At 41.1% G+C, this 9,893-nt stretch overlaps 1 protein-coding gene across 6 annotated transcripts; it reads left to right on the top strand.

The window, feature by feature from the left end:
- The first annotated feature begins 2,246 nt into the window (after positions 1-2,246).
- LOC111249417 (uncharacterized) lies at positions 2,247-9,215 on the top strand. Of its 6 annotated transcripts, none has more exons than XM_022803261.2 (5): positions 2,247-2,416; positions 3,150-3,313; positions 3,617-3,889; positions 6,830-7,030; positions 9,056-9,215. In XM_022803261.2, the coding sequence occupies exons 1-5, from the start codon at positions 2,368-2,370 to the stop codon at positions 9,128-9,130; spliced, it is 762 nt and encodes a 253-aa protein (XP_022658996.1). In that variant the 5' UTR covers positions 2,247-2,367; the 3' UTR covers positions 9,131-9,215. The 6 variants fall into 6 exon arrangements, with proteins under 6 accessions (XP_022658996.1, XP_022658995.1, XP_022658999.1 ...); XM_022803260.2 differs by having other exon boundaries at positions 3,147-3,313; XM_022803264.2 differs by lacking the exon at positions 2,247-2,416 and adding an exon at positions 2,487-2,620 and having other exon boundaries at positions 3,147-3,313.
- Positions 9,216-9,893: the final 678 nt, after the last annotated feature.

Below are 9,893 nucleotides of genomic sequence, written 5' to 3'. Positions count from 1 at the left end.
CAGTTTGCGATACGAATCCTTGCCCTACAATAGGAAGGATGCAACAATACTCTTCGATGCTGGTAATGACAAAAGCCTTTGAAGGAGCTATTCTTTTCAGAGCGTGAAACTTCAGGTGCTCATAATGAGATTTCTAGGACAACTGACAGTCCTCTCACCGACAGGGCTTAGGGATTCCAATACGGTCGAAAATATACCGAAGTATGTACGCATATTCGCTTTCATACTCACATAGCTACGTACGTATATGCATAGGCAAATACGCGTGTCCCACTATCTTTTCTGGCTGAACTGGCGAAAATGTGATTTTTTCCTGTTTTTTTTTGGGGTACACGTTTTTGTTGGGTAGTAGAACATCGTAGATATAGAGTCATCATTATAAAGGATTAACGTTTATGTTCAAATCTAACTATGGTCCATTATTTATGATTCATAAGCGTGCCGTTACATTGAAACAAGAGCGTCGATAGACGACAACTCTCTGCCATATCCCGCTCCAAAGTGGCCAACGCTATTTTGAAATTGTTTTCTTTGATTATCAGTCGTTTTTTTCTACCAAAGCGCCTTCAGCGCCCTCTGACGCAAAGCACGGGGTTCGCCGGGTATTAGCGTGAATCCTAAATAAAGAAATCAACAATTGAATCGCGCTTTTATCAAACCGAAACGGTTCTGCCACAGCAAGCAAACCTAAACGGAACCTTATCGTTACGGCTATAGGCCCAAGTCAGCGTTTAAAGGTTTGTTGGAGATGCTATCGGGTACGAAATAAGATGCACAACAAGTAACTTGTGACAATCCTTATGCACGCTCGGCAGGTTCTTGATCAAGTATGTCTGACGTTAACCCTATGACGAACGTCTGTAATTTGCTCGAATATTCTGATATGCCATCTTGTATAGTTTGCACATTGATCTGTAGTATGCTGCCGAGACGGTTTAATATGCTCTAGGGACTTTTGCGCGAACTAGCTTAAAAATCGCACCGTGATTTACAGCCACGTCTAATAAGGACCAGAAGTGCAGCTTTACAAAGCTTCTATGACAACAAAGTTGAAACCGTTAGCTGACCTATCCAGAGCTTTGATCGAACGAAGTATGATAATGATAAACTATGTGGACGTCCATCTCCAATCAACGACTGTCTGTCACTTCAGGTTTATCAATTAACTCTGAATTCAGTGTTACACGTCCACTTCCGCGTATTTCAAGACGTTATGCACTTATTTCCATGCTTCAAATTTACTTTCTCGATGATTACTTAGATTAATAGATAGAGCTGTTCCAACATGAATACTCTTGTTTATTATTACATTAATTGTTTTAAATTATTTAAACTTACCGAGCAGCTCAATAGCAACTCTTAATGCACGTAGGGCCGAACGACGATTTCATCGGCATAGCATTTCGTGCCTAATGGTAACTGCGCCTAGACGTACGGAAACGTACATAAGACGATAACCGTCTTACTGACGTAACTAACATCAGTTTTTGTGATGGCAGTCATCCCAATTGTGCCTACAACAAACATTCTTAGATGAAGAGAAACAAACATACATAGTGCAATAGATATTCAAAGGAAATAGATGATCTAAGCTCTACTCTGTTGCTGACAGCATTAGCTCATGTGTGCATTATGTGCAGACACACCACAGGCATTTTCAGTACGAACGCATCTTTATAAAAGTTAAGTAAAGCTATTAAAAGTTAAGATAAATTGAATTTTCAGATACAGCATGTATCTTCTTTAACATTTTTCTTCATACACCAGTGGCTGTCGCAGATCATTCGCGTCTTGGGTAACATTCAAGACGGAGTGCATTGGATGCCTTCGCCTAGGCTGCCCAATGTGGAAGCGTCACACAGTAACTGATGGTTGGATCTTCTTCCTCTGTGCGTGCAGATTTCTGCTTATGCTTCGTCTCAACCTGATAGGTTAACCCTTCAATACAAAAAAAAAAAACACTTCACTGAATCGTCGGTTCGCAGAGCGCGCAATTTGGCGAAGTCGCAAAGTTATTCGTTGTTTCGCACTGATAGATCGGAATAGCAGGTACACAAGCTCTTGCGTCGAGTTTGCTTTTTTAGCATTTTTACGTCAACGTAATTGGACAAAGCCTTAGGCGAGGAAAACCTATACAAAATAAGATAAGTTGGATATAATAAACTATAATATGTTGCGTGCTTTCAAAAAAAAGTTGTCACACCGATTGACTGATTGAATAAAACTTGTAGTAGATATGAGCTGGCATTTTATGGTTTCGACGCTGTGCGATCAAGGCTTAGCTCAATTCATCCATGAAGTGTGAATCGCCAGCGTTACGAAATCCTAGCAGTGTCGAAGACGTTGTTGTATAACCATTTCATAAAAATGATGCAGCTTATTACCTCTGCCCTATTATTATGCATTATACTTATAGGTGAGTCGCCCCGTATGTTAGACGGTTATGAAGTTTTTTTACAACGGTGATGGTACTAGGTCTCGTGAAGTTTCGTTGTTGATGATAGCGAGGTCTAGTTATGAAGGCATTAATCGTGTTTGGCGCACAAAGCGACTGTCAACGGAGGACAACTATTCTCTTGAAAATTGTTATTTGTCTAACGGCAAGGCATACATATCTTCAGTGAGTAAGAAACAGGTCTTGCTAGATGCTCATTCAATAGGTAACATTTGGCAGATCATTACTTCTTCGTTACGAAGCTATTTCCAAGGAACTTCCACGAAAGACAAGGCCCTTTCTTATGTTCGTCAGTATACAGCTGCCCTATTCGCAAGAACTAGGGTTTCGAGGGAGCCGAGCAAAAGCAACGTTCGTTGTTACTGAAGAAGTCAGTTCAAGAATAGCCGCATTAATAGATACTCACTCTATGCCTCACGGAACTCGGAAAAATCGCTTCAGACATTCTGTGTTTAAACGTATTTTTTTGTCAAGCGAGTGAAGCGGTCGAGGCATGATAAGGAAAAAAGGTAACCGAAAGGATACTATAGGCTAAACATGAAAATACGTTTTGTGCTGATTAGATCATTTCAGAACACTGTGCCGGATTTTTGGGGATTGTTATGTTTGAGAAAATAGGCGATACCAACAAGGAAAACAAACTATTTTCGTGTGTCTCTCGTAACGAGATATTTTTTTATTCTGTTCACAGCAGAGGCGACACTGTCAGTGGGTCAGGCACGGAAAATCAGATCGCCGCGTAACCCACCGTTAGATCTAAAATGTCTTAAAAAATATATGGTGCCTACAATCTCGACTCTGCAGAGCGACTGTGGCCTGTGCGGAAAGATTGGACCCTTTCTTACCTATTTACACGACGTAGGTCCGCTCATACTGTTCCAATTACGTTCCGTTACATAGCTAATACGGAATATCTATTTGTGCAACGATATAATATACGTATCTTAAGAAGGTTTTACTGCATAGTCAACAACTATAGTAAGAATGGCCCAACTTTTTGTTTTGTAAAGAGTATCTTGCATAACGCTTTCTTAAGGTGAAACCGTAAAAGGTATATTGAGTACAGCTATAGGGGTTTTGCTATGGTTGGATTACGAAGAGTAAACGGTTTCATACACTGCCTTTAATCACTGGTTCACCACGTCGTCGAAATCGGTGTAGTACAACAGGCCGATTGCTTCCGCTACGTCTCTATTGAACAGCGTATGTGAAGTCGCGCAAGGCAACGCCACAAAGTGCCAGGAGTTAGCAAAACGGTATGTCTTGAGTCGCAAATTAAGGAAGCTACGAAACTCAAGCGATGGAAGTTATAGCAGTGGCGAAGCAATGTGCCGCAGGTCCGGATACTGCGACCTTCAAGCAGCCGACAATGCAGAAACGATGGACTGCGCGCAATGCGAATCATTCGTACAATGGGTAGTGGACATAACCCAGGTATTTATCTCAGGCTTTCTGAAACGTAAACCCACCGTTTTGGTGATATTCGACTTTTCGCACTTCGCTTGTGGATGCTGGGTTTTTTTTCACGAAGTGTAGAAAAGAATGTTTTCCAGCCCGTAATGCTAACACTGCTGCATCGACTTGTTTCCACCTGCCTATTTTAATTTAGTAAATTTCAATAATTCATTTTCTTATCATTGTCTGAACGCAGAAGAAAGTATATATGAATCCGCTGTGAAGTCTACAGAGAAAACAATCCAGTAGGGGTCCGTGTAAGCGTTCGTATTTTCACGTTCGCGGAATTACGTTAACAACAATTTCGAATGAAAAGATTTATCTGCATCATTGACTTCACAGTAACGTATTTTCGACATGTGCACCACCCTGTAGAAGGTCGTGATCATGGCTAGAGTCGATGGTTATGGCTCTAGAGAGTTGGGTCTGAAGATCTTCTTAATTCACAAACTTGCCACTTTAGGTGTCCGGCCTCATATAACTTCATGTGGCCTTATCATATCAACAGCATCGTCTCCTTAAGCTAGTATCACAGCCCTTTGTAGAAAAAGCACTCCTTCACATTCGTTAGTGGGCCAAATAAGGCCACTTCTGGTTATGTGAACCAGTGACATAGATGTCTTCAATCAAAATTTTTTCAAAAATAATTTGTAGTGAGCTTATTTCGGCAATTGTGGCACGGGTAGCGATAGCTTTAAGCAAATTTTTGCTTATTAGCCTCGCCCTCTCCAAAATGAAGCATCCGAATGGGGGTCATATGTATTGGTTTACTTCTAAACAACACATTATGATATATGGGTATACTAGAATACATAGGAAATATGTTTCGAAATGATTACGAAAAATACTACAGCTAGGCTGAGTCACGAGCTTTGCTTCGGTGCTTCAAGACCAACAGGAAGCTTACGTTAAACTACATAGGCTTATCTAAAAAACAACTCCCAGTTGCCCAAGTAACAAGGGTTTTAATCGACATAAAACAATTAGATAGTTCAAACTCTGCTCTTTCAAATTAATTAAACTTATCCTTGAAACTTCGCTGCGACGTACTTATGCCGAAAAAAACCGAGCTCGCCTTGGTACGTACTAACTGTTCCGCTGGGTGAGTTTTTTTCGTAATTGCTAATAATATTCGTGGAAATCACTGAAGACCGTTGCCGTACGCGGTCTTTAAAATCTGCTCATGGTTACTTGGTGGAATACTGCCGTATGGATCAGAGGTGGCGGCGGGTTGGTGCACTGTTTTGGTGCAGTGCTTATTTGTCGAGCACTTTTACTGCGTGTCGTTAGAGAATAACGCAATCTGCTAGCTATCCCTTCGTAGCCAGTCAGCGTTGTTTTCTTCGAGGGTTTGATGTAATGATGATCCCAGTGCAAACGTTTTCTGCAGCGGTCGTTGCAATCGATTGTTAACAAATAACTCATATAATAATAACGTCCGAAGCGTAACAGTCTTCCAAGCTGCTAACTGTACCCTTGTTGTTCTTTTGCGGTTATTCGTTGAATTTGGCGAATTATTCGATCAAGTGTGCTATGTCTTCTCACACCAAATTGAAGATCCCATGCCTCCTTGCGCACCTCTTTAATTCTAGCCTGTTTACGTGCTGCTCTCGGCACGGATCCGTGGAGGGGAAAAGGTTCTGTTCACAGTTTCTTGAAAGCCGACAAAAATTATTTAACGAATATTTTTTTCGCTAATGGAAAAATTCTCGATCTCGCAGCGTTGCTCATTGTCTTCAGCGCTGCCTCCAGTAAGAAATTTACGAAATTTCTCCTCGGTTTTGAAATTTGACCACGTAACATGCCCGTAAGCTCAACGGATTTAATTATTATTAACTTCTATAGGAGAGGAATGAGTAGTGGAATCGAATGTGTCCAAGGAAATCAAGTGTTTATCGGGAAATTCCAACTATAATTTAAGAGCAATTGCTCCAGCCGAATGGCTTTACCTCTTCGCTGAAGTTCTTCGCTTACTCCGGTCATAGCTAGGAATTTGTAGGATTGTAGGGAACTTCCAGCCTTTTTTCGATGGCCAGTTCCACCGCTCAGCGCTAAGTAGATTTAGTAGGTAAATGCGTCTCCACTGCAATATCAGGGGAGTCCATTCTTTGCCCTGCACGACCTACGAAATCAGGTAATCAGCCAATATAACCTCTTAGAGCCAATGCTTCAAACAAGGCTCGCTTGGCCCCGATATGCACGTTTAAGCTACCCTTCCTCTACGATTCGTTCGGCTCTGTTTGGCGTAAAAATCGCACAACGAGATGATGTGTAAGCACCGAACTCATGATACGAGATCTTCTGCATATTTCCAAAGCAACCAGAATTTTATGTCCAATACTGCTTTGAGAGACATTTCTTTCAGACTGCTGGTTTCCTGCAGAAAAATGCTTATCCCTAGATTCGAGCGCAGATCTCTTGGTTAATGTTTACTAGACCAGCACGCGCAAATCCTTAACAAAGCGCCCTCGTGCACCGTCTTAAATTTTTTGTAGATGGAGCATATTCGAACAGTTCCGAGATGGAAATTTTAACATGCAATCAAAAGTTAGAAGATGAAGACGAGCATGTCGGCGGCGACGCGAACGTTCGCTACTGATTGGCTTGCACCAGCGACGTACTGCGTAAAACGATTCCGGGGAACGGTCTGACTTGTCAGGCCGTCGATCGAGAGACACTAGGGGACTCTGCGAACGACAACAACGATTTATACAATTTTTATAAAAGTGATTTCGATACGAACCTATGTCCCTCATGCATTGGCAACTGCTATCCAACAATTACAAATACCCAAGAATCGTATCTATTAATTGTAATCTATTAATTAACAGGATTTTTCAAGCTGTAGCAAATTGCACTGCGCAAGGGTTAGTTAGCAGGTTTATAGGTACACAGCCCTACTGTACTGTTGATTTTCAGGCATCCATAGTACGGTTCCTTAAGCCTGAGGAACGTGTTCAAAATGCCGTAAAGGAACTCTGCAATAATACGTTTGAGTCGCATGCAGAACTATGCGCGAACATACTCGGTGACATCTACAAAATGTTCGTTTCGTATCTCAGGGCGTTCTTCCCCGCAAAGGCTATATGCACGTCAATGAGCTTCTGTTCGGATACGAAGGTTACGTATTGCTCACCCATTTAGACATTGCTTTTTTTCGTACTTCTAATTGATTATTTTGAAATCGCTGCGGTAGGCTGTTGCGGTAGGTTAGAAGCTACCTTTTTCTGTGTGTTGTATCGAAAAAAGGTTCAGAAAAAGTCGGTTTTCGTTTGCGAGACTTCTTCAGTGAGCTCCAATAACTTAATAAAAACACTGGTGCTTTATTCATGATCGTTTTAGCGATAAGCATTAAGCAACTAAGTCGCTGTGTACGTCTCAACGCGGGGGGTCTGAACTGCCAGAAACTTCGAGATTCTAGGTCTTAACGATGACAGTTGAATTAATACGAGACCTAACGGGCTAGCACCGGGCAAGATAAATTTTGACTTAATTATGATTAATAGTACAATTAAAAGCAATCTTAGTATGTAGGCGAGTAGTAAAAGCATATAGGCTATGTACTTTATATTGTTGTTTGACTACATTGTACCGTTATTATGTCATATTATTTTGTACTAGAAAATGTTCCGTACCTCTGACCGTACCGAGCTGCTTCGGCGGCTATCGGGGTTATTAAATTAGGATACCGAGGGATTGTACTTGAACAATACCCAATACGATCTAGATTGTGTTGATCACAATAAAACATCGACCGTTCGTCTAAGACTTGCTTCTATATTTACTTTGTGATAGTAAACTAGGAAAACTAGGTAAAATAGGGAAGTATCTCCGTTTATCAACGCCATTTTTATCGGATTTAGGGTTTTTGTGATCTACGTCCGTATTCTTGTGGTACTATCTAGATTGGCCTATTCTCTTTGCAGTCGGAAACGAAGGCCTAGCAGGTTGTACTGTAGTGAACCAAATGTGCATATTCTCAACCCCGTAACAAAACAATTCAACGTACTATTGCGCTGATATTTCCTGACGAAGGGTAGTTCGATTTTTTTTTATTGCTTCGCTTTTTCTTTGAATTTTACTGGCCCAAGTGTTGCCGTTTTGAATGTAGTCATTCGGTACAGACGTGACCAGCGTTAGCCGGGCTTATATTAGGATGTTACGAGCGAATTTTTTCCAACCAGAACTACGCGTTGCGGTCAGACGAAGTTAGGCTGATAAATGCATTGGTAGAAGGCGAAAACCGGTTGTGTACTCCAGAGGAACATTTTCGGAAGTAAACCTCAGTGGTTAAGCTTTTCTTCCCCGAAGGCCGCAAAGCAAGACATCTAATAGCTGGTTATTTGGTGACAACGCCAGATCTCATCAGCACTTTTGTTACATATAAATGTCTGATAACGATGAATGATCACAATTAGTGTCTGAATTGATTAGGTCAACGTGCGTAGCGTCCCGATCTAAGTCGGTCCGATTACGGGGCTTCCCATATTCAAAAGTAGGCAGCTGGTGAACAAGCGTATCAGAATATCGCTTCCAGAACCCTGGCACAGGATGTAAAAAATGCTTACACCAGAAAGTGATCATTCTAGTCCACTAACCTAAAATCCGGCGCACATGCTTGTATCAAAGATTTTCTCTCTGGGAAGTTTTATCCATGCCATTGAAAAGATTTTTCGACAGGTTACCAAACCATAAAGACCTTGTTCCTGTCAGGTTACACCTTTCCCTATGCCCGGGTTTCGCTCGTTATCCCCGAAGTGCCACGGACGTAGCTGTTAAATAGGAATATCCAAGAGATATTCTCTGAATGATCGGAAACGTGTGCATTATCAGTGGATGTTAGTCTACATAGAAGACTAATGATTTGTCCGAACGATTTGCTTACTACGCTTAACGGCGCTGTAGTATCTTCAGTGTTTTAACACTTCGTCGTCAATATTGAAACATTGAAGCTTCCACACCTGACTCTCTATGCAGAGTTAGTCAAAACCAATATTTTTTAAAATAGGCTATTTTTAAGAAAATAATGGTTTATTGTTATTATTCTAGTAGTAATCTATTAGCAAAAATACCGTTTCTTGAACCATAAAAGTAATGACGTGTGACAGAAAAGGGCTATTTGGATTCCGATTTTCAAATTTCCAGGCGGTCACATATCCACCATTTGCAGTCCTGTGCCGAAGCAATGGCGAAAGACAAGATGTGACACCATACAAATAACTCTTCTGATGATTGAACCCGCAGTAACTAGTCAATCATTACTATTATTAGCGAATTTGCTTTACTAAATAAATATGTGAATGCAGATTGAGAAGTATTTATCGATAGGTAGTTGGCATGACGTTACATTTCAAGTTCGTTCGTTCGATTAGGCACATCCGTATAATTTATGAAGTAAAACCCAGCTGGCCGTCGGAGTACAAAATCAGTCCCTTAAGGGATATGAATGTAGACTGGGGAGAGTCCGGGGCTGAACTACTACTTCGCGGGTCTTCAACATGCAATTTTATGACTTGGGATTTTAGGATCAAGGTTTAGGCACACGCCGCGGTTTTTTTTGTCATTACCTAGCTGCCAGCAAGAAGCAAGCAGAGCAGGCTTGTCAGATAGTCAGATAGTAGTTAGAAGGTTTCACTGAATCGAAAAATTACTCGTAGTAAAATAATAAGGCCATGCGTTGACAGACGACCCTGCCATAAATATCCGAAAATTTGATAAAACCTAGAGGGAGATTTGCTCTTTACATATACATCAGTCGATCCGTAGCCCTATGAACATGGTTACCAAATAAGCGAAAACGTTGAAAATGATCTATAGTAATGTCATCGTTTGGGGTACACCTGTTGAAACCTCGGGCTTTTTTCGGTGCCACTTTCCATGACATAACGAAAATTATGGGTAATTTTTTGGCTATATTAATGACACGTTTCTTACTAAAGGTATGCTAAACATCATGACGGTACTCATCAGGTAAGCGGGGGTC

The sequence above is a fragment of the Varroa destructor genome, unplaced genomic scaffold (assembly GCF_002443255.2).
Source record: "Varroa destructor unplaced genomic scaffold, Vdes_3.0 BEIS01000004.1, whole genome shotgun sequence".
In the NCBI taxonomy this organism is placed as follows: Eukaryota; Metazoa; Arthropoda; class Arachnida; order Mesostigmata; family Varroidae; genus Varroa; species Varroa destructor.
Note: the sequence above shows the minus strand (reverse complement) of the source record. Positions and strands in the feature narration are given on the sequence as shown.

Bases quoted from the DNA above. Each gene is read 5' to 3' on its own strand.
- LOC111249417 (XM_022803260.2), top strand. From the start codon at position 2,368: ATGATGCAGCTTATTACCTCTGCCCTATTATTATGCATTATACTTATA. The intron at 3,314-3,616 runs GTAGGTCCGCTC...AAATCGGTGTAG, and splicing joins TTCTTACCTATTTACACGAC to TACAACAGGCCGATTGCTTC. The intron at 7,031-9,055 runs GTTACGTATTGC...TCAAATTTCCAG, and splicing joins GCTTCTGTTCGGATACGAAG to GCGGTCACATATCCACCATT.